This window comes from Manis pentadactyla, chromosome 3, assembly GCF_030020395.1.
Source record: "Manis pentadactyla isolate mManPen7 chromosome 3, mManPen7.hap1, whole genome shotgun sequence".
NCBI classification, from domain to species: domain Eukaryota; kingdom Metazoa; phylum Chordata; class Mammalia; order Pholidota; family Manidae; genus Manis; species Manis pentadactyla.
Window position 1 is genome coordinate 187,175,870 of NC_080021.1, and position 24,829 is coordinate 187,200,698.

Consider the following 24,829-nt stretch of genomic DNA (forward strand, 5'->3'; position numbering starts at 1 on the left):
AATTGCAGACTGTTTCTTCTTTTTACAGTTGCTCTCTGTCTTTTCTCCTTCATTTACCTGGACTTAAATACTTAATGTTAATTACGTAATATTGATATAATATGTATTGATATATATAATAATGATTACTAACATTTTCTGAGAACTTACTCTGTGCCAGGCATTATTGAGGCATTATTTCATTTAACTCTGAGAACAATCTTTTGAACTAAGTAATGTCATTATCCCATTAGAAAGTGAAGGGAACCAAGGCTCAGAGAAGGTAAGTGACTTGCCAAAAGTCACACAGCTAATAAGAGTGGTGACTGGAACCCAGAAACTAAAGTTTCAACCCCTGTAGTAATCTGCTCCTCATTAATTAGTAATGAAAAACAGTAATATGCTTCACATTAATGCAGTGCTTTTTGCTTGCAATAACCTAGAGTTCTATATTTATCCTCATTTATCAAATGAGGAAATTGAGGCCCCACAAGGCAGTGATTTGCTCAAAGTTATCTTGCTGATAAGAGGTGGCACCAGGACTCAGCTTCTGGTCTACTGATCTAAAAGTCTAGATTTCCCCTGCCCAGAAATGCGGGCAGAAGTCGGTGACATTGTGGCTGAGGCCAGGTTTCTAAATTCCTAAGGATAAGAACAGGGGACAGGAGGTTTTGTCCAAGTTTCCCATTAAGTCCTGGCTTCAGAGTCCAAGGGAGAGACCAGTCAGTTGTCAGGGTCCTCGCAAGCGGTAGAGCTGAATTTCCATTTCTGGGCTGTGGGAATTCTTGGTTCATTAAAACCTACAAACCAATCTCACACATTTCCTTGGACTATAAATAGCTGGAGGCAGGTGGAACCGCCTCTGACTCTAAAGTGTAGAAAATGACTAGCAACAGTGGTGAGTGCGGTGGTGAGTGCAGGAGAAGCCAAGCCGTGAGTTGCTCTCCCGGGGAGCACACCCAGCTCTTGTGTCTTGTGCCTACAGACCTAGAGTGAGCAGAGCCTTTCTTTTCACAGTTGTGTTTGATTTTAGATCTTCCTTAGGAGACACAGAAGCAGAAATCGTTAACTTCTCTTTTCCTTCACCAGAAGAAGTTCCTCAAAATAGATTTATGCAAATCTCACAACCTTTTCTGTATTAAGGTGCAAAGAACAGAGGAAGAAAGAAGATCACAAGTCCTTTGGCACTTTAAACAAGAACCGTATATAACCATGGCTCACCACGTTACTGACAGAGCCCATGATATGATATTTGTTCCAATATATTGTGATTAAACTAGATTCAAAAGAGCAGGTTCCAATTCTGGCTCCACCACTTACAGGCAGTATGACCTTGGGCTACTCATTTAATCTCTAAGATTTCATTTCCTCACTCTTCAAAAAGTTTGTAAACTATAAGAGGCTGTATGCATATAAGATATGGTTCTTATAAAAATTTCTGAGACAAAGCATTCTGCTGACCTATAAGTAGAATTATTTCTCTCTCCCAATGGAAGGAATATTATCAGTTACTCTCAGTTTGATATTCATTGCTAAGTGGCCTGAAATAGTTAAAGCAGCAAACAATTCCCCAGGAACCATCCTCAAAGCTCTTCCCCCTGCTCAACAGAGCTAGTAGCTCCCTCCCTTTAGCTGCCACAGCACCCTGTACTTTCTTCCTGAGCTTTATCTCAGTATTTCACAAACTGCTCTTTGATACATTCCCCCATTAAGCTGAGAAGCCCTTGAAAATAGGGATTTTTGTCCTGCTTCCTTTGTAACTTAGTTTCCAACGCCAGGTCTGTGTGGTGGGGGTGGCTTAGTGAACACTTTTGAATGGATTACTAAATGAAGAATTATTTTATGGCAGGAAAGAATTCTGTCTTAACCTTTGTCCAAAGAAGCCAGCATGGAGGATCAGAGACTTCGGAGAGCACCACAGATGGGGAAACTGAGGTCAGAAAGATGAAGAGATTTACATAGTTCACTGGGTGAGTTAATGGCAGGGCTGGAACTAAAAGCCAGGTCTCTGCCTGTCTCATCACTTGTGGGGCAGGGTGGCGGGGGGGGGGGGGGAGTTAAAGTTTTCAGTAAAGAAGGAGTGACAAAGGTGTGGAAAAGTGACACAGTCTGAGGCGTGATTAAGTGGAATTGACAGGAATGTGGCAACCAGAACAGTTGGAGGCTTGCTGGATGGTTGCCAGCTTTCTTACAGTGGAGTAACGTTTCCCCTAGCCAGCCAGAAGTGTTTCCTTTATCCCAAGAGGAGAAATAATATGCTTCACGTAGACACATGGCATTTTCATCTACGATCTTTGCAGGGAAGGGAAGGCAAGGAGACCTTCTGAACTTGAGTAGTAAGAGGCAGTATAACACAGAGAAGACAAGTAGTGACTCTATAACATCTTACTATGCTGATGGACAGTGACTGTAATAGGGTATGTGGTGGGGACTTGATAATGGGGGGAGTCTAGTAACCATAATGTTGCTCATGTAATTGTACATTAATGATAACAAAATTTAAAAAAAAGATTGTATATCAATGATACCTTAATTTTAAAAAGCATAAAAAAAAAAAACAGTAGTAGGAAACAGGACTCCCATCCTTACAAGACCTTACAGTCACATTCAGCCTTCATTCATGAGTGTTGGAAACTTTACTGGCAGCCCTTGACAGTTCACAAAGTACTTGAGATCGAAGCAAGAAAGAGAGAAAGTTTGGGAAGTTTTGCCACATCTTCACTCAAGACTGCAAGTGCACAAAGAATTGTAGAAGGGCTGGTTGATAGAAGAAAAAAACACATTCAAAACTACTTACTGACTAATGATGCAGAAAATGTTATGAATAAGTATCCCTTTCTTGATTTATTACTTTAATTATCTGACATTCTATAGACCCCCATTAGTGGATTTTTTTTTTTTTGGCTTAGATTTCAATTTTCTGTCTCATGGTGAAAGCTATTTATCATAATAATCAGTAAAATTCAAAACCTTTTAGCAGTATTTATAAAATTCATTTACCAGGTTCAGCCCTTGGAGAATGACAAAGAAGGCGCATTAGTACGTGTGCTGAAGTGTTTTATGCAGAATTATCTGTCCATAGAATGATTAAAAGTTCTTTAGAATATTTGGAACCTATTAGATTTTTAAATTTTTTTTAAGAAGTTCTTCTTACCTATGCTGTGACTGGAAGCCGGGACCGGCTGGTTGGGTGGCTGCTGTACTTTTGTCCGGATGATCCTGTGGGCAGTTGGGAAAGAAATAAATGGCTATTTACCATCATGGAAAAGAAGTTTCAACTAGCTATGCCTGGACAACCAAAAAACCCATATCCAACTGGGTCACAGTCACGAGGCAGGAGTGGTAGGAGGAGATTTAATCCCGTGTTGGGAACTTGGGGGTTGGGAGAGTTACAGCCTAGTTCCAACTCAGCCCCCACCTCTCTGGGTGTCTTCGGGTAACTTACTTGCACCCCCTCTCCAGGCCTCAAGTGCCTCTTCTGTAGAAAGGATGATGTGCGAATGCCATGAATAGGCACCCCTTTCTCTGGAGCAACTCCAGCTCCATAAGGAACTCACTGATGCCGTAAGGGAGTTCCTTCCCTTCCCTTTCCTGGACCTTAGCCTTTCATCTGTGGAATAAAGGGGCTGAGCCAGGTGACCTGTCTGTCCCCTGGCAGCCTTCATGCTCTGATTTCTCTGCCTTAGAGAGCCACAAAAACAGGAGCAACCCTACCTGTTGGAAAAGACCAAGTGAGGGGAGGTATGTGCTGCTCTGAAACCAGAAAGGGTTAAAGTGCGGCCAGGAGAGGCCCATGGTGGCTTTGCTAAGAGAAAGCTCACTTTGTACAAACCTGGTAGAAGGAGCTGGGAGCCAGGGATGTCCTGGCCTATCTTTCAGACCCCTTGTTCCAGTTCTAATATGAACTTGTGACCCTGAACTTGTGACCTTGTTGTGACTCTGGGCAAGTCCACTCCCTTTGTGGACCTCAGTACAATGAGGGAGTTGGAACAGACCACTCTTTGCTTACTTTCAGTAATTAAATCATTTTGGGGAAAAAAATTTTTACAGAAAAGCACAGTATACAAAAGGGATAATAGTGGTACTGCCTTCCTCTGCCATCTGGCAGCATTGATGTCCTTCTGCACAACCTTGGGCTGAGAAGTTTAGTTTGCAGATTTCCAGCTGGGACAACACAGGGGCCCTCCATGAGACCCCAAGGCCAGTGTGTCACAGAACAGCCAACCAGGGCCAGGCCAAAAGTCCCCCTAGGGTCTGCAAGGAAGTTCCTTCCTGGCATTTGGGAGAAGGGTGGGTGGTAATAAAATGGTCAGCTTCTTTGGAAAAATTCTATTCCAGCCTCCAACTATTACCTTTTAAAGGAATACTTTAATTAGAGTCTTTCCTTTTTATAAAAGTCCTTTTGCTCCATGTAGACTATTTGGACAATAATTAGAAAGATATCTAAAATCACATTTGGGCATTTCCTTTAATGCTAACATTCCTGAGCATGTTTGGAGATATCCACTTTCTCTTAACAAAATCTGAATTAAACCATGTATACAGTTTTGTATCCTGCTCTTTTCACTTACCATCATATGAAAAGGTTTTTCACATTCCAGGCCACTGTTCCTGGAAGTTTGTTTCAAGCTGCACTGGGTCTCCAGTGTGCACAAACGGACAGAAAGAACAGGAGTGGCAGATGCCTCCCCTTAACCTCGATGGGCCCTAGCCTCTGCTCTCCATGATTGCACGGCTCAGCACTAGGTACTGAGGATTCTTAGTCTGAGACTAATGGCCTGGAATGGATATTTCTGTTCACATCTCAGCCCAACAACAGGCCCTCTGGAGTCCAGGCCATTTGCCCTTCTCTGATGAGCTAGCTTAAGTGTTATTTCAAATACATTCAGAATGTATGTGTTGGTTTGTTTATTTTTTTCCAAAACTCAAACCACTTATTTTAACTAAGTAAACATGGAATGCATTAACAAAGACCTGGGAATGAGGTAGTCTTTCTGACCACCTGAAACTGAGCCAGCATTTGATCATTTTTCTTGTGCTGTGTATGTCACCTTTTCTGTAGATACATGTGTGATGTCTGCAAAGATAGAGCTAGATATGTGAATATATGGATATAACAGCTAAAAAATAGTTTGTCTATATTATGGTTTATATTTGTACAAACATATGGTAAAATATATTATTATTTCTCATTGAAGTCCAGCATGAAGTCCTAACTTTTCAAAGCATTGTCTGAACATTGAATTTGTACATGAGCAAAGCAAAGAAAACTACGTTTTTCTTATATTTCTTTTAAAGTATTTATAAATCATTGATAAAACATTCTCAATTGCTATAAATCATTGAGAGGTAGCTGCAACATAGCAATTAAGTGTATAGGCTCTGGAACCAAACTACTAGAGTTTGAATCCCAGTTTTGCAATTTACACACTGTACGTCCTTGGGTAAATTATTTAATCTCTCTGTGCCTCAGTTTCTTCATCTGCAAATGGGACAAGAATCATTCCTACCTCACAAGGTTATCATGAGGATTAAATTACTTAGGTATCTAGAACAGTGACTTCTGCATAGTAAGTTCTTAATAAATGCCAGCTGTTGTTATTTTCAGTGGTATCTTCATAAAGATTAATGATCAGTTGCAATCTCAAAAGGTCCATATTTTCCACATATGCCTTAAAAACACATGGGAACCCTTTGGGAGCTGAAGAGGGGAAGGGTAGCTATCCTCACACCATATTTAAAACTGTAGCAGGGCTGTCCTCTACAGGCGAGATCAGGATGTGAGAACCCTCCAAAGCTGTCCCCAGGGACAGAAATTTTGGCCATCTGCTTGCAGCAGCTGCCAAGAAAAGACCAAAGACCTTCACCTTCCATTGAGAAGAAGAAGTGGTAGTGGGAAGAACACCAACTGAGTAAGAGCAATCTAAAAAAAATAAATAATAAAAGAATAACAAACAATCCTCAAGACTTGTCACAGTAAGAGCCAATCACAGGACCCTTCCTAAGCCAGAGGTGGTTGGGACTAATTGGTAGTTAATACTAAAAGGTACAGCCTTTACTTTGCAGAGCATGAGCATGACCTGGGTGCCACAGGAACATCCCAGATGGTTCAATGGAAAAGGGAGTTCAACAATCAGCTAATTCCTACAAATGAGGAAACTAAAACCCAGAGTGCTCAAGTGACTTGTCTAGGATCACAAAGCAAGTGAGCCCAGACACCCAGCTCCTGTGCCTGAGCACTTTTCTTTGAACCACATTCAAAGGAAGTGGTCCCCCTGCTAAATATTTCCTATATGAGGCATAAAGCCCTTTGGATTCAAAATCCATTTAGAATCTGAAGATTAAAAATCCCAGGGACTTTAGGCATTACAGGCATATGTAAGGATCCCATTTCAACATCACCTCCACTTCCTTGAAAGTCAAGGTCTTCTCACACACACACACACACACACACACACACAATCACGTTGAAAGAAAAAATCATGGTGCCTTAAATAAGGAAATGGGAAGATAGTGCTGAAGAAATGCCACATCTATGGCACTGATCAAACTGCTATTGGTGCAGTAAGAATCTTGGGCCATCGGCTATGCTAAGAATCCAAAACCCAGGGTCCAGCTGGGCCATCTGAGAAAGGGCCCACAGGCGACATGCAAGCCTGTGGTTGATGTGGAGAAGAAAGAAGGAATGGGTGAACTGTCTCAGAAAGCTTCCCATCAAGTTATCTTCAGAGCAGAGTTTTAACCTGTCATCCCCAGGCCACATCCATCCCTGGGACAAGTTTTGTTTGGTCTGCAGAGTATATTTATTTTTATCTGAATTAGTTGCCAAATTTGTAAGTTAGGAGCATTTACATAAGTACATGGATTTCTAGCTTCCCTTGAAAAATTAGAAGACCCAGCAATCCAGGCCCCACATTCTCACATGACAAAAAGCAGTTGGTACTAAATAGAGCTGTCCATCAGAACTGGGACTGCCGCTCATGGTCCCCATCACTTGGCCCCTGATTTAGAGCCACAGCGCTGGAACATAAGACGGAAGACTCCGTTCCACCCAACATTTGGATCAGCTCTTAGTCATCTCCAACTGACACTCAGGCTGGATTCCAGGAATCTCTCATGCTGGTTGTGCAGCATCCCAGAGCACCTTTGTCCTTAAGAATCCACATAGGCATGGTTTGTGTCCCAGGAAATGTCCCACAAACCTAGCAGAAGTGGTTCAGTGTTGCTTAACCCCATGTCAATCATGGCTTCCCAGGCTGCTCTCCCAGAAGATAGCAAGGGGGCATACATTTCTAGGAGTGGACAGTGGAGATGATCCTATGGCTACCAGAATAGCTAAAAATCCAGCCACTACCCCACTCCACTCCCGAGCTGTTTGAAATACAAGAATAGTGAGAAGTTGCATCCCAGGGAGGCAGAGCCTGGGAGAGGAGGCTATGGACCCTCTTGCACAGTGACGTTTGCAAGACAGTTATTTAGAAGCTGAATCCATGTGAATGCAGTAGAGCTTTGCCTTCCTATAGAAAATAAAACTGTGTAGTGGGATGGCTCAGGCTTTCTTGGGGGCTGGCAGGCAGGAAGGCAACAACATTGGATTGGGCCGCACTTAGTTTATTTGTACTGCGGGGTCAGTTGGCTGAAGATGACAAGAGCTCTCACTGAAGAGTGTAGTTAGGAAACAGGTGTGCTCCTAGAGGAGAGCCCCCTGAGGGGTGCACAGCAAACAGCCGAGAGCCACAGATGGAGCCTGCAGACCAGCAGAAAAACAGGTAGGCTGCAGGGCTCAGACGCAGACTGGGCACAGGTGTTGTGCCTCTGCTTGCCTCTCTTCTCAGTTCTGTCACTTAGCAGAGTCCTACAGGACAATGGAGGAAACAGACCTGCCCTCCTCTTACCATCAGGGGACATGGGCTCTACTCCCATTCTATCTCAAAATCATCTTTCCTCTGCACTCCCCACCTGGGCCTCAGTTTCTATTCCTATCACAGGATAGACTTATTAAGCCTTCAGGGCTGTGGACAAGCAGATGTGAAAGCACCTTAGAGGTACTGCCAGCAGGGCCACCATTCTGGATTAGGACTCCCAGCCACGGCCCCAGCAACCAGCAGTCAAATCATCTGCACAGCCCACTCCAGGCATAAAGCATCAGCTGACCCACGATTTCCCTGGCCTCTCATCAAGCAGCCCCTTCGTAGCCTTCATAGACACTGTATCTGCAACCACTGTGCTCTCTTTACTTCATATGTTTCTTTCAACTAACTTACTTTCTGACTTAAATATTTTAAATATTTTATAAGGTCTATAATGCTATTGGGAGGGGGGTTTAGTTCAAAAAGTTCACACTTACTGGCTGGGTGTGCTAGTTATATTTTTCTGAAATACATTAAACTCATCATAAAGCAATTCTTACCCTGTATTACAGAGGATGTAAGCTGCAGCCCTATAAATGAACTGTGCTTGTTCTGCAAGGCACTTTTTTTAATTGAAATCAGTTGCTGCCATTTAAAAATGTAGAGATTTCATATATATAAATACACATACATACATGCATATACAAGCCCTAGTTTCTGGCTCCTCTTTAAGAGCCGAAAAAATGTAGCAAATACTGGGCCCACATTCCCAGCAGCATTCAGCTGGAGCTGAGAAGCACCTGCTTCTGTCAGTACAGGCTTGTGTAGTCTACTTTACCACAGACTCAACCTCTCCCTATTGCCTTATGCCTGGCCCGCTTTACTTGCTGCATTATCTGCCTAGCCACACATGAATATTAGAGTCGGGGACCCCCATGGGCAACCTAAAGTTATCTTCTGAACCACTGATTACACATACCCTGCACTGGGAAATCTGTAGGCCCACAAAGCCTGACCATGTGTTGGCAGCAGTTCCTTGGCAGACCAGGCTCACTGACCCTTCACTGCTCTAAGCATTATGTGCCTCACTCCACAGTAGGGCTTTTGGAGACCCAGAAAAAACATCATGTTGCTTCGTGTCATGCAAATCCCATAATTAGCTGTAAGAAGGAGATTCACACAGCACATCAGAAACCCTCATAATCCAGAAAAAGAACAGTAGCTATTCCTCCCTCCAAACCCACTACAATCGTTACTACCTCATCAGGAACTGTGTGCCTAATTCTGGCGGTCCGGACTTGTAAGTGCATGCCAGAACCCCTTGCAGACAAGGAGGCCCCTGAGAACAGAGACTATGAGACTGTGTGCCTGATCGCCCTCTCTTCTCAACACCTTGCATGCTGTCAGGGCCTAAGTCAAGGTTAGCTGAGAGGAGAAAAAAGGCGAATGGTTTATGAAACAGCAGGACTCAAAATGTCAACACATACACGCACTGATTCTGAGCATGTGAGTCATCCAAAAGGGACAACTGCTGTACCAGAAGGACCTCAGAGACATTCTGGTCTGACCCCTCTGTCTGCCAAGGGGAGGGGGAGGGGCCCTCCCTGGGCACACAGGCTCTGCACTGACAGGAGCAGGGCATCACCTTGGACAAACAGGGGCTCTGCGAGTTTTCAGAATGTTGGCTTCACTTTTCTTTGTGGAGTCTAAAGAACTATCATTTCTGTTTATCTCACAACTTCATCCCAGGACTTCTGTGGGTTTAAATGGAGTGGAGACAGCCATCTATAGTAGAAAACTTTCTTTCAGGAATTTGTTTTTGAAGTTCTGAGGGCTCCATTAGATGTATCCTGGATTAGACTGCAGAGAAAGAGTGGTTGTGGCTTCCAGAGAGTTCCTATGCCTGGTACGCACAGTATTTCTCTGTGTCTTTCTCTCCAGGGGTGAGATTCAGACAACTGGGGAGAGGGCACCCTATTAACTCCACAGCACCTTAGCATCCTTGCATCCTTGGACATCACTCTTAGAGATCACAGATCACATCAGAACCACCAGAGGCTTGAGCTCTCAGAGAGAAGAGCTTTGTCAAAGTCACACTGAGTTTGTGGCAGAACTGGGACAAGGAGCTAAATCTCCCAAGTCGGGGCCCTGTTCCCCATGCTCAATGGCTCACCCTCTGCCCAAACTGGAGGCAGGGATTTTCTTCCTGGGAAGCTCTGAGATGGGCCAGTGCTAAAACCTTGAGCCTGGGCTTGCAAGGAAGAGACGTTTGTGAAAGCCTAATTAGGACAATTCACTGCTAAGTGTTCCACATACTGAGGCAGGTGGTGAAGGGAGTGACAGAAATCATTCTGGGCTCTTACTAATCTCAAGAAGCCAGAGTGCTGCATCATCTTCTCCCCCTGGGCCTAGGACTACTGACCACTTTCGAGAGAAGAGAAGAGCAACAGAAACACTCATGGGCCATATTAGCATTCCTCCTGTCTGATAATCCCTAAGGGACCTTGGCAAAAGGAGAGACCAGGTCTTCAGGAAAGCACTCTCAGAGCCTCCAGGATCCCTCACTGCCCCAGCTCCCCAGCCCCCCACAGGCACCAGCCCCTCACCTGTTGATGGAACTGACGCTGGGCACCGTGTCATTGTCACACACCCTTTCTGCCAGCAGCCGGTCCCTGATCTCCCAGGCAAACATGGTGGGATTTTGGCGTTTATACTCGGCAATTTTTTCCACCACTTTGGGTGTCGCGACCTTTGGTTTGGATCCTCCGATTACCCCAGGCTTGATGCTCCCCGTCTCATAATACCTAGGACCCAAGGAAAAAGGAGCTTAGCTATGAGGAGTCAGCAAGAGGGATGTTGGCAACAAAATAATGAGCTATCCTGTCCAGGTATCTGATACAGTGCTATCTGATACAGTAGCCACTAGTCACATGCGGCTTCTGAACATTTGAAATGTGGCTTGTTTGAATTGAGATGTGCTTTAAGAGTAAATTACACACCAGATTTTCAAGACTTAGTACAAAAAGAAAATGTAAAATATATCATTGATAATTTTTATAATGGTTATATGTTGAAATGATCATTTTTAATATATGGGGTTAAAAAATATTTAATTAAAATTAACCACATATCTTTTTCCTTTTTTTAAATGTGCTACTAGAAAAATTTTAAACTTCAGATGTAGCTTTCAGATGTGGTTTTCTGTTGGACAGTGCTGGTCAGAATGCTATGCATTAATTAATTAATTAATTCTGTTACACTTATCTACCATTTCACAGTTTACAGAACACTTGTGTGTCTATTTTCCCATTTGATCCCTATAAGTTTTAAAGCACATAGACGTTTTGAATGAGTGAACAAATAAATGAATAGGCCGCTGCCTATAGGTATAAAACAGAAATCCATAGAGGTTAAACAGCTTGCCCAGGGCCACACAAGACCCACTGGCAAAACCAGGACTGTGGTCCCACCTCCTGAGCTAATATTTCCCCAGAAAGTTGGCTTGTATTTTTAATTTGCCAGCCCTCTGATTCCTTAGCAGATTCATCTGCATTCTGTGAAATTGCCCCCTAAAATGCAACTTACTTTTCTATCATAGAAAAAACAATAACCCTGGCAAAATTAAAAAAACAGTCGAATTCCAGAATTAACTGGAAATATGTTATATAGAAGTCAAAATCCAAGCAATCAAAAAAACCAACCACAAGTCCTCGGCAGCTCCTGCAACTCTTCCAGAGACCTCCCCTGAGGTAAATCGCTGTTTCTAAGGACATTTCCATGCTATCAGCTCTTCCTCGTTAACGCAAATAGGATGTCAGGGTTTTACAGTAAAACCGAGACCAGGGAGAAGAGTGCCATGAAAGATCATTTCAGGGGGAAAAAATTACTTGATTCCTATTCTGAATCTGAGCCTTCACTGGATGTCTCTCTCAACATTTACAGAATTCTTGACTTCCTCTTGCAAAGAAGATTATCTTGCAATTGAAAAACAAGATGTTTAACCAAAGAGACATTTTAGAAATGACTGGAAATTTTTAAACCTAACAAGAGTTTATAAAGGTAAGAAAAGGAGGTGATTCTCCAATGGGGCTGGTAGGGTGGGAAATGTTACCCAGGAACAATAACTGGTTACATTTGAAGAGATGCTAAAATTCTTAGTTTGGATTAGTCTGGTTAGGGCCAAGTTAGTAAATATTCTAGAAACAGATGAAATAGTTTGAGAGCAGTGATATGTAAGTGGAAATCCTGTTTTTCATTAAGAAGAGTGAGTCATGTACAAAATTTGGATCATAAGGTAAAACTCAACCTATCCTCCCTCTTTTTGTAATTGCTAAACAATTGTTATTAGTCACAAACAGGTTTTTAGAAATACCAAGAAAATGTGTTTTTGCCAGAAGTCCAGAAAAGTACCTAAATCAAGGTGCACAGCAATCTCCACAGCCTTGAATTATCCTTTCAGTTTTACAATAGAAAATCGGTTGTTACAGCATAACAACTCATTATTTAGGCATAGTGCTTTGAAGTTTACAGAACTGTCCCTTGAATTATCTTGACCCTCACACTAATCCTGAGAGGCCAGCAGGGCTTTATAGAAGGAAAACTGATGATCAGAAGTCTAAGTGACTTACCCAACTCCCTTCTGGAAGTTAGAGGCAGCCCCAGCTTTCAAACCTGACTCTGAATCCACTGCTCTTCCCAAAAATGATTTAATTTTGGTTGTAAAAATTAAAGAAATAATAATAATAATCCTTGTAACTATAGAAAGCTTTAGTGTTTACTAAACATTTTCACATGTAATTCCTCATTCACTTACTTGTTCAATCAGTAGGAAAGGGACTGTCCTGCACTTGGTACTCAGAGTGTTAGTTGAATGGGACTGCAATATTCACGCAGCAACTGGGCTTTGAGAGGGCAGCAGGGTGAGGCCCCACCACCCCAGCCACCAGCGCTTGCCCTGCTGGCACGGCTCAGGGTGGCAGCACCCAGGGCTCTCCACCCACCCCACCTGGGCAGTGCCAACCATAGGAGGCTATGGTCTTGACACAGAGGTCTCTGTCTTCCTTTTGACTGACACAAGGACCAGGTACTCAGAAGGCAACCCTGACTCTCTGGGAAACCCCAGCTAGCAACTGTGTCAAGTGAGGATTCAGATTAACTAACTGCTCTTTCATCTCAGCAAAACAGCCATGCAGCCTTTTGGATTACACGCTCAAAGGGCAGCCACCAACACACAGGGTAGTTGAGTGCACAGTGTTAGTTTAGGAGTAAAGAGGAGTAGGCACTAGTCAGTGGCTCTGACACTAACTAGCAGTGTGACTTTGACCAACTCATTTAGCCTCTCTGGGCCTCAATTATACCATTTGCATAATAAGGGAAGGATGTTTGCCCTGCCTGCCTTGCAGGGCCATTATGAAGACAAAAATGCAGAATGGTTAAGAAAAAGCTTTGCAAAATATAAAGAGCAGGTGTTATGGATTAAAATCCTCTGAGTGCTTATTGCTGTGTAAAATACCACCCAATTCCAAATGTGCTGAACCTCTCAGCCAGGCTCCAGTGAAGAAACCAGCCAGGCTTTCTGCATGAATTTGAAGGGGCCTCACAGGCCACCAGGCTGTGACTCTTGAGCCCCTCCAGAGCCTTGAGCTCTATGGACTGAATGCCCACACTCCTGACAGACTGCCACCTTTCCAAGATGATGGGGGTCTCTGCCTGCCCCACGGACTCTGCCCGCCTTGCCATGCAGCCTCTGAAAACAACAGCCACCACCCAGCACATGCTCTCTACAATCTGTCACCCAGTGTGCACCCATCAGATTCTTCAGTGACCAAAAAAAAAAATCAGTGGATGGAACAGACCCAGTTCAGAAATTCCCAGTCACACTGTTTTAGGGCTGAACTTGTTTCTTAAAAGGCAGTTCTAATTAGAGTGACATTTTGTCCACTGTGGTTCTTAGTTATGAAAATAATGAGCTATGAAATTCCAATTTATTGTTGACAACTTAAACGGCCAGGCACCGGAGCGGCGCGTAACTTCCGAGTGCCACTCTACCTAGTGACAAATCTATTCCAGACCGCCAGGAGACTGCTGGCTGGGTCTGGGAGGCCCCATCCCCTTCAGTCTCCAGGAGATTTGGAGGGTTCCCAAGCACCAGAACATGAGGGCCTGGCATCTGGACATCCCCTCTGGGAAGGCCTCAGCGTCTTGCCCTGAGAACATTTCAGATTGCAAGCAAGATGTCGGCCCAGCAAAGATGTCTCAGAAAAACAAAGAAAGGGCCTTCTCTCTCTCTCTCTCTCTCTCTGTACAATGACAAGGTTTCCCAAGAAGATAACTAAGATCCATTCAGCTCTCAAGAGCTTGTGTTGAGATAGTCTGAAATATTTCTCTTATATCTCTTTCTCTCGTCTTCATTTCTCTTTCTGTTTCTCTTGTATTTTTTATCATTCTCTTTTCTCTTTTTTTTTCTTTTTCTCTTTTGTCTATCTTCTCTCCTCTATTTTTTTCTCCTCTTGCTCTCTTCCTCCTGCCTAAAACCACGTAACAAGAACTCCACGCTGACGCCCTGCCTTCCTCCCTGAGCTCTGGCTGGGGCTCCTCTGCTGCTGAGAGCTACACAGAAGTGGAGCCCACAGCGTCCACCGCTGAGGTGACCTAAGACGGGCAAGGAGATGAGGAAGAAAAGCCAGGATCAAGGTCACTAAAGGGCTCCCAGACCCCTGGCCCTGAAATGTCTTCCCTTGGCCTCCAGCAAGGTTCCCCAAGGTTAGAAACTGTTGTTCTCTCCATCTGAGAGAATTCTTCAATCCCAGCAGATGGAAAAGAAAGCAAGCAGAAAGCCATTATGTCACTGACAGACTTCAAAATCTTTATTTTCTCTTCAGGCATCTGTTCTCAACCATAATGCAAGCTGCAGGACAAAGGTTGTTTTCTGACATGGGGAGAGAAATCTTGAGAGAGCACTAAACAGCTAAAGCCCGAGAATGCTCCTGGCTGCCAGGACAGACCTATAACAGCTTCACATGACTGGAAACAACCCTGTGGCTTTGGTTTGGGGGAAGGATGAGGTGCAGATGTCTAGGAGTCCTTAAGGCCTCTTCCCAGCCTGAGTGCTGAGGGGCTGCATGGACCTAGCTTGGTCAGTTCGCCTCTCCAGGTTTGCTTCCTCATCCCAAAACATGCTGGAGCTCAGCCCAGAACATAAACGGGAGCGCTAAAAGGCTATACAGCCCTCTGGGAGAATCAGCATTGTTAGTATTTTGCTTGCAGCAAATTGCCAGGTCAAGTGGCAACTTTCAAATGCCAGATTTCACTTAGTGTTTGGGGTTTTTTTCCTCTCTAATTTAATATATACTTAGGATGCCTGTCACTACAATGGAAACAAAACATTGAAGGAAAATACTACAGCCCAGCATAATAAGGGTGATGATCACCCAAAACTGAAAATGACAGCTGGCTTTTAAAAATGGAATGTGCTTTTGCAAACATTAAAATGAAACATTGAACTCTGGTTATGTGATTTTTAGAACTTGTGGATTTTCCGTCCAGCCCTGCTCAAGCTCTGGGCTCACCTAAGAGATGTAAGGGAAATTCCCAAGAACCTCTTACTCTTGAGTTCTTTGGAATAACTCACCAGGCTTTCAGAAAATATGTCATCTTTCCTGACTGAGTCACCCCATTCCACGTGTCACTTGAAACAGGGGTTTCCCAGGGCTACTTTGAATTGAATGGCCTAGAAAGGGCTTTGCAAACTCTAAAGTGCTGTGCACATGGGCGAAGTGCCACCATGATTCTCACTCCGACATTAGCACGTTGGACAGCTGTTGGGTCAAGGTCTATGTTGTTATTTGAGAAATCAAGGGAAGCCCAAGGCGCCTGCCTTTACCTGCCAAGAATTTTGCTGACACAACCATGGCTGACCCGAAGCTGCCTGGAGATGTCGCAGGGCCGGACACCTTGATGAGCAAGTTCCACTATCCTTTGACGGACTACATCCGGGAGTGGCCGTCCATTCACAAAAACCCCCCCAAGCTGATTCACTCCTCCATGTCCTGAAACAGATCAGAAACAAAAGGCAAGGGAAAGGGTGGTTAAAACCAGTCACATAGTAGTAAAAGTGCCTTTGTGAGCACCCGGAGCCCCTCTGATCAGAAATGGCCGCAGGCTGGATGTTTTGAGCCTGGAGTAGGATCACAGGGGCTACAAAATCATCTGGGACTGCTTCTTAAAATTAACCTTAGCCTTTGTTCATATTCAGCCAGTCAATTGGCTAATGATAGCAAGCGTCCCCATACTATGTTTCCTTTACTTACTAGCATTTTCCTTGTAATTTCCTTTTAACAATAGAAAATGTGAAGATGTCAATCCATACAAGGTACACAACTTATTGCATACATGATGCTGAGGTCTAAGGGAGATCCTGGGGAGAAAATACATTGTAAAATACAGCAAATTTAAGAGATCCTAAAAAATGAAACTCTTTTCCTTTTAACAAATATCTTTAAAAATGAAAAGGACTACTCCAGTAAACCTAGCTTTCAGGGAAAAAAGATGTTTTTTAAATCAGTGATCCAATTCAAGGGCTAAAGACATTTTAAAGATTTGTTTTAGATACTATCCCTACTCTATAGAGGTGAGGTTTAATACCTCAATAAAGCTGGGGGAGAAAATGAACAAAAAAGGTGAGGTTGATATGGAGACCTGAACACTGCACCCTAGCAGAGCACACAAAAGAAATGGGTCAGAAGATTGCATTTCACTCTACTGCATCAGGATTTATTATAAAGGAGTTCCCCTGGAATTTTTGGAATGTCTTAAAATGACAAGCAGCTTTAAGCTGGTTCAGGGAAAATAAGCCGGCGAAGGCTTCAGAGTCCCAGGTTTTGCGAGGGCTCTGCAATGGATTTTAAGTAAAAGGAGTCCAAAAAAAAGTATCTCCTCAACCCAAGGAGCAACCTTCTCGTACATCAAGGTCCATCTGGAGAGAATCATGAATCTAAGTAAATGAAGAGCCAAGCCAGTAAACACAGAGTGATCCCATGTAGCAACATCATTGACCTTGTAGCTGTTAATCAGCCACTAAGTGACATTGCTGAAGTCTGTCAAAAGCCAGAAGCCAAGTCCAAGCATCCACCAATGCTGCTAGCAGCTCCGACGCCAAGGAGAGGGACATCTCCTCTTAATCTGGGACTTGCTTGGGACTGGACTGTACCAGGGAAGCCAGGGCATCTTGGAAGTAACACACACACACACTCTCTCTCTTTCACTCTGTCCAACTCTAAAACATAAAATAGCCATCTCATCTCAGCTGTTCCCCCAGCACCCAACTACTATCCAAGCTCATGAACAATATCTGAAATGGAAAGGAAAAAACACCCATGACCTAACTTGTTTCCTAAAAGCTGCCAAAGCAATTCACTGAAGTTTCCCATGAGTCCAAATTTTCCAAGTTCAGGCTGATTTCCCAAAATTTCCAAGTTCAGGCTGATTTCAAGAAAAAAACACAATTTTATAGATAACAACAGTACTTAATTCTAGTTCTAAGCTGAATTTTTCTCTGATTTTAAAAATGAGCTTTAGTTGGTTTTGATTGTTCAAAAACACTTCAGACATAAGAAAAAGAGAATCCATCCCAAACCCAGGATTTTGTAGTTAGGAACACAACTGCATGGTCCACCTAAAACAGAAAGATTCCAGCCACCCCTGGTCTAGGGTCTTAAGAAGGCTTTGTCTTGTGGTTGGGAAGCACCTAATAAAAATTGGTTGTACAGATCTTTCAAGAACAGGCTGCATTTAAGAAGAAAGTAAATTCCAAATTGGTGCCAGCTTATCTGAGAAGACAAAAAGGAAGCTAAACGCATCCAGCACACTTTTGAGAGAACTATTAGACCAGGCATTGTATCCCTACACCACTGGCAATTTAAAGTTTCTGCCCAAAACACAGTGGCAACCTCCAGAGGATTTAAATTCCAAGAGCACTACTGCAAGACATTTGTGAGTTTTTGTATCATGGAAAAAACCCTCAAGTGTTGGAAACTAGGTGACAGCAGGTCCACAAACCCTCTACTCTTGACCACAAAGACTAGGCTACCAATGCTTTACCAGAGTCTAACCCGTAAGTCCATAGCTGACACCAGACTCAGGGATGACCTGAGAGCCCCTAACTTTCTGGAAAGGTCCCCAAACCCACTTGGCCCTTTCTGCCTCAGTCATAGTCCTATCCAAAAGAGCACTGCAGGTGGGCCGGTGATTTACAATTGTGGTCTGGGAAGGCAGTGCCTCCCACTTACCCTGAAATTAGAAAGAAGTGAAACCTGAAGCCTAAGAGGAGGCAAGATGTGGAAACAAAAGAGGAAAAGTGAGGTTTTGAGGGTATGAGTGCAAAGAGAGGGAAGAAAATGAGACAGATGGCAAGGAGAGAGCCTGCAAGGGGAGCCTCCACTTAGAAAGGCAGAGGAGAAAAAGGAAAGGACCAGCCAGGACAGGCGAAGGAAAGGAAGGTCAATATGGTACAGTGGGAGGCAAGAAACCAGAACAGAAAATGGAGGAATCTCAATAAGGGGGCATTTGGAGGACAGGGGACTTCTGGGAGGGGGCCCTTTGTTTTCTGTGACCCCAACTCCAGCCCTGCATCTCCTCAGAGAACCCGAGTCCCAGCCTCTACTTCCTGTGGACTCCAGCTGGGTGATGGCTCATCCCGCAAGAGATGCTGGGAAGAGACACACTCAGCCACACTTCCTCAGTGCCAAGTAGAATTTACAGAGAGACTGACATAGAGACAGATGCAAAAGAATCAAGGCAAAGACCAGGCAACAGACAGACAGATATAAGGGAAACACAGCCCTGCCCCACAGGGTAGACAGAGCCAGGTTTGCAGGAGGGTCTTGGGGGGAAAAAGAGTTGAATTGCAGATGCCCCTGGGGGGCCTTTGTGGCTCTGATCTGGAAGGGCTGACCTCCACAAATGTTTCTTAGGCCCCAGTAAGGTCATGATGCCTGCTAGGGGCCCTGTCCACACCAAAGACCATGACTAGGAATAGGGTCTTGGGGAAAGGGTCTCTGCTGATTCAGTCGCATTCTGAATGAACTCCAGGACCCACAGGGTCATTGAAATCCTCTTAGTGACACTGGAGAGAATGAATACAGGGACACACAGACATACAACACAGGGAAAGAGCAGGGATGAAATCTTGATGGACTCTAACTGATAGACAGGTGCTTACACACATGGACAGTTAGGCCAACAGATACAGTTAATCCAGACAGAGAAGGTGCCTTGCACATGTGTGTACCCACCCAGCCAGTCCACTTCCCACTCTGGAACCTGAGTCCCTTCCTCTCCCCTTCCCTGTATGCTCTAAAACCCAAGAACCATGTCCAACTGTGCCTATGTGAAATTCCTGTCAGTCCTTTTGTCTGTCTGACCTCAACATCATACTCTATAAAATGGGGGTAGCTGAAGGTTTAGATATGCTCAGGTAGGAACCGACTATAAATGTGCTTTGGGGCTGGTAACCATACCTGGGGGAGGTAAACATCTGGGGAGGGCGGTGAGAGGCCGTTGTGCTGATGAAAATGATGAGTCTGGAATGCGGGTTCAGTGCAGAACTCAGAAGCCCATTTCCCAGCAGTGCCTGACCCTCCCCCCTTGCCACCTCCCCTACAGATGCTAGACTGCTCCAAAAGGGGGAGGGGTTATTGGGAAGAAACTGAAGGGGGCCAGGAAGGAAGAAGAGGAGGTGGGATTTGGTCTGAGCTTCTACTACCCCAGCCACCTCTCAGATCTACTGCACACCCCCACAAACCGCCAACAAATTGGGACCCCAGAGAAGGCCTATATTGTAAAAGCAAATAGCTTTGGGTGCCAGAACAGGGGCACTTCCAGAGGAGCCATCTCTGGAAGCTAGGCTGGCTGGGACCCAGCCTCCACTGAGCTGCTGCCTGGAAGATTGAAAATGGGAGGAGGGAGCACATCTCGAGGTGGGGGCAGATGAAAGCCAGACAAGGAAAGACAGAGACATAGTCATTAGCGGTTTACTACTAACACCTGGAAGGAGCTACCTTCACCCTCATGCACAGCCGGGAGAACACGGGGTATGATGCTACTTCGCCAAGGGCCCAGGCACAACCTCTGGAACGCAGGACTCTGCGCAGAAGGATGCAGTGAGGGTCTGAGGATTCCCACCAGGGAGGAGAGCAGTGCAGGGGCTAGCCCTCCTCATTTTGTCCCTCAGTTGCTCCTTGGTTGAGCTAAAGGCTTGCCCACCTCTCAGAGTATTGACCCTCACTCGTTTGTTTTCTGACTCACTCTGCAAGAGCAGATCCTCCCCCATACGGGCTCAGGTCGGTGCAAAAGACGGCTGCCAGGGGCTCTGGGGTCACCAAGAATTGAAAACCGTTTTGACACAGGCCCCAAATGGTAAGGAATCGTTTGGGTTGGGATCCGAGCAAGCGGCTTCACCGCGCAAATCTCCCCACCGTTTCGGCAGATTATCACGGACTTGGAAAATTAACACAAAGAGAAACTGACCTGCCTGCAGCCAAACCCTGCCGCCTGGGTCAGCATTTTCCTACCTACCAAGCCCCTCGGCCCTCTGGGGCAGAAAAGCGTATTTTCGCCAGGGGAAGCTCGCCTTCTCTCCAGCGGGGTCTCTGCTGCCTTTGTTATATAGGGGACCTATGGCTGAGTAAACAGAGTCTTAGGTTGTCTAAGAGAACCTGTCTTGGGGAGGTCTCCCAGGCAGAGAGCAACTCCCTGATGTGAGGCTCCCGGGGACCCAAGCGGGCACCAGGCTGGATGCCGCCAAAGCCTGGCACCTTGCTCCTGCCCAGCTCCACAACACGCAAAAGGGAATACACGATTTGTTCCACTTGGAATTTCCCTGAAATGTCTGAATCTAATCCGGCGTTAACTCACCGTGAGAGTAGCGCTCATCTCACAGAAGGCTGTGCTAAAGGGTGAACTGGCAGGTCCAGGCGGGAACGGCAGTCGGCCGGCCTCACCCACACCCAAAATGACCCTTCCCGTCTCCAACACACGCGGCTCCTTTCACAAGGCGGGGGCGCCTATATGGTGACTAATTGGTTTTCTTCCTCTTGATTTTTTTTTTTTTTTTAGGGGAGAAGCCATCATGAAGCAAGCGTCCTGCAGAGAAGGGCTTGGTGTCTTTAAGAGTTTCTGTATGAACTGGCAGCTTGTAAGCAGAAGCTCAGCTCACGGACCACCACTTCGTTGATTTTTCAGATTCCACTCCTGAACTCCAGAAAGCCTTTAGAGCTCTGGAGCTGGTGTCCTCACTTGTCTCCCGACCTCTTCCTCCACACATACAAGCACTCAGGCACTGGTCGGGGCCCCACTCTCCCGCCAAGCCCCAGTCTTGATCAGCCAAACCGCTGAAAAAGGCGCCATCGGCGTGTGGGGCACTGTTTGAGACTCAGACTGACCTCTCCCTACAACTTCGTGCCCTCCTACTAGGCCAGCCCAGAGACCTCTCCAGGCTCGAGCCAGAATTCTCCCGGCATGCTGAGATGTCGCTGCCAGAGCCCCTGAAAGGCTCAGCTCGCTGCCTACAGTACGCGTTGCTGGAGGCGGGATTCCCAGTGCCAGGTGGTCTGGCCCCAGCGACCAGGCGCGTTATTCTACATCCCCTGCCTGCACTTTGCAAATTTGACTGCATGGCTACAAAAGTCCTGGGTTCTCCTGGCCTTAGTACCTGCCCCGCGGTCCGGCACCCCAAACCCCGTCCCGGCCGTAGAGTGAGAGAAATGAGCTCGCCGCCTACTTACTATGCATGGATGCAAACGGGTCGTGCTTACAGTGTATTTCCATCGGGGCGCTCCAGACTGCAGGCCGGCCCACGCCGCCGCCTCCCGGCGCCAAGGCGCTGCCCAGAGCAGCTAGAGAGCCGCGCCGCCAGGCCGGGCACTGTTCGAGCTGGGCTCAGAAAACACTGGTGAAGCTTTGGGGCCTCTCAGAGCCGCCTTGCCGGAGATCTCGGAGAGCTGCGCCTAGAGGCGGGAAACAGCGCTAGTGCAGTACGAATGGAAGCGGGACGCCCAACTCCCGGTGGCTTCCCTCCAGGGCTGGCTCAGGCGGCGGCTCCGGACCTGGTCCAGGATAGCTGCGGCCAAGGGGCCCGCAGCTTCAGGAGCATAGCGTAGGCACCCGCTTCCGGGATGGCTAGGAGCTGCTCTGAGGAGGCCTGCGTGGGACACCAGCCCTTAGCTTCACTCAGGGGGCAGAGAGGCCCGCGGACTGCCAAGCTACTTCGGCGGCCTCGCTGCCTCTGGAGTCTCTCCTCGACCTCTCAGTCCCCACAGGATCCTTTCTCTCTCTTCCTTTCTGAGTCTCTGGGGTTCAGATTTGCTGCCTCAGTCAGTCCTCTCTGAGGACTGCCGCCTCAGCCTCTCTCCACCCGGCTCTCCGACGTCTCGGACGAAGTTGCAAAAGAACTTCCTCTCTGGCTGCGCTGGGGGCCCCGGAGGGTTCGGAGACTCTTCCGCCACTGACGTTGGGGCCGAGACTCCTGAGTCCCAGATTGCTTGCCGCCCTCACATCCCCGGACCCGCTGCCTTCAAAGTTCCCGCGGTCCTCGCTGCTCCCCCATCGCTGGCACAGGAATGGGGACAACAGCGACGGTCTCCTCCTCGCCTGAGTATCTGCCTCACGCCCACCAACTCTTCGAGCCCCGCTGTCCTCTCTCGGGGATCTAGTTCGACTGTCTTTCAGTTGCCTCTTCCGGGACGGCCACCACGCCTGCCTCAGGCGTGGACCGAGGGACGCAGGAAAGAGCAAAAGGTCCCCTACACCAAGGCCTCGGGGACTGCTGAGATGAAGCCGTTGTGGGCTTTGACTGTTGTGCTGCGGCCGCCGGCGCTAGCCCTCCGCCTGCTCGGCGCGCACAGTGCGCCACCGCGCCGCCCCGGAGCCGCTTTCAGGACCCGCTGCGTGTGGACAGCGCCGCCCGGGGCTCAGCCTCCCTCGGGCGGGGGCGGAGGGCTAACCTGCCAATCACGCTTCATCAAGCCAATCAGGGCGGTGGCAGCCGGCGCTGGCCCGAAACACCTCCCTATTGGCCGAGCAACCGGCGGGCTCCGCCTGATTAGCCGATACCTGGGCAATGGGAGAGAATGGAGGGCGGGGCCTAGGCGGCGGCGCCACGTTCATTGACAAACGCGTGGGGCTAAGGCCCAGTGGAGCGCGGAGAGGGGGAGGGGGGAAAAGGATACACACAGTGCCCGGAGAGTCCCGCGGCAGTTCCCGCGTGAGCCTGGCCTCCTCTTCGCGGCGTTGAGACCCTGGGACGCCCTGAGGGTTTAAGGGCAGCCGAGGCAGGGGTGGTGGGGTGAGGGTGGGAAACTAGTCTTCAGAAAACACGCGCACAAGCGGATATTGAAGGAAGACGAGCTCAGTTCTCAATCTAACGACCCTCAGAACTGCGATGGTCTTGTAATGAGCGCATACCCAGTCGCGTTCTGACCCCAGTTTCCTCACCTGTAAAATGGGCAGAGTTGGCTTACCTAATCTTTAATGAAGGCTCCTTCTAATATTTCGTGATTTCATCAAGCGCCTACTAATCCTTTGTCGACTCTTCCTCCTTCACTTTCCCCACAGGGCCCCAAATTCTGCACTAACCGAAAGGCAGAGACTTTGACAGTAAAGAAATCTCACACTCCTTTAAAGTTAATAGCCAGGGTGCTCCAGGAGAGGGGACTAATTTGAGGCTTTGGACCAGATTGTCCAAGCACGGAGCCCTCAGCCCCTCTTTTCAGCCTCAAGACCAGGAGCTGGGGGACCTTTTGGGGCTATTGATGAGAGGAGCTGAAGGCTTCTGTTGGCAGGAGCAATTCTGCATCTGGTGCACTGCCTCTTAGGAACCGAATGAACCAGTCAAGTCCAGTGCTAATGAGGGTTCCAGAAGTGGTTGGGTGGGCTGGCAATATTCTATCTGCAAGAACCAGTTCTAATGGTTCTTGGAGAGAGACCACGTTGCAGCTTTCAGCTGTAGAGAAAACCCGACCTTCCTTCTCCTGCCTTGGAAGTTCTTGTTTCTTTTAAGACAAAATGGGTGGATTTCTAGAACTCTTCTTGTCCAGAAGGGCGGTGTCTTTGACCAGCCAGTCTCAGTTTCTCAAGGGTGTGAGGCCCTGGAACCACAATCAAAGGAACTGGACTTTTAAAAGGAAGCTTGTGATAGTCATTCTACACCCAGGTGGCAGTAGTTCTGTGAGTGCCTACATCTAACAAGGCGCTGGCAAAGACACTAAAGACTCTCCTGCCCCAGCAGTTCGTGGGAATGGTCCCAAAACCCACCCTTTTTGAATTCTTAAATGATGATCCTCTAATATTATACATAAATCTACCAAAATAAGGGCTCTGAGATGCCTGCTTCAGACCTGGGCTTGCAAGAACTGAACACAGGTTGACCCTGAGAGGATGCTTGGGTCATTCTTTGCTGCTTCAGTCTCCCATCTCTACCTCTGCCCCATTTCTCATATGCCTACACTACGTAGGCTCTCAGGCCCACCTTCTGTTCCTGTCCCAGACCCAGCTGCCCCTGACCGGTAGATAAGTTTCCGGCGCTGACATCATCCCCACCCCCTCCAGGGCACAGCTGCAGAAAACGGCCTGGGTGGGCCTCTGGGGGCCCATGAGGCAGCAGTGTGCACTAGGGAGGGGTGGCTGCGTTATCTCTTCTTTGTCTGGAACCTTGCCTGTCAGGATCTTTGCACGCCCCTCCACCTTGGAGCAGGAAGATCGAAACATCAGAGAGGAACCGGATGAGTTACTGTTCCCACATTCACTCTACCTGGTGGCCCAAGGTGGATCAGAGGTGACTAGAATTCAATCTAGTGGCTCTGTATTCCCACTGGAGAGGCAGGAGTAAGGGGACGCCCTTAGGGACACAGCCAGTGACACACCCACCACTGGTCCCATTCGTTGAGTTCAGGCCTCAAAACTCAGATTCTAAAGTCTTAGAGCTAAAAGGACACTGAGGCTATGTT

General features: G+C 46.8%; 1 protein-coding gene across 6 annotated transcripts in view; it reads right to left on the bottom strand.

Moving 5' to 3' along the window:
* Window positions 1-24,829, bottom strand: part of PAX5 (paired box 5) — a 168,856-nt gene that overhangs the window by 139,365 nt on the left and 4,662 nt on the right. For 4 of the 6 annotated variants that reach the window (XM_036888476.2, XM_036888475.2, XM_036888471.2 and 1 more), the window contains exons 2-4: window positions 15,712-15,877; window positions 10,436-10,633; window positions 3,134-3,198 (exon numbers count right to left, since the gene is read on the bottom strand). In XM_036888476.2, the coding sequence (XP_036744371.1) occupies window positions 3,134-3,198; window positions 10,436-10,633; window positions 15,712-15,877 (429 nt within the window). Of the gene's footprint in view, window positions 1-3,133; window positions 3,199-10,435; window positions 10,634-15,711; window positions 15,878-21,610; window positions 22,005-24,829 lie in introns of those variants that run through there. The other 2 variants (XM_036888474.2, XM_036888472.2) reach the window with 1 other exon arrangement.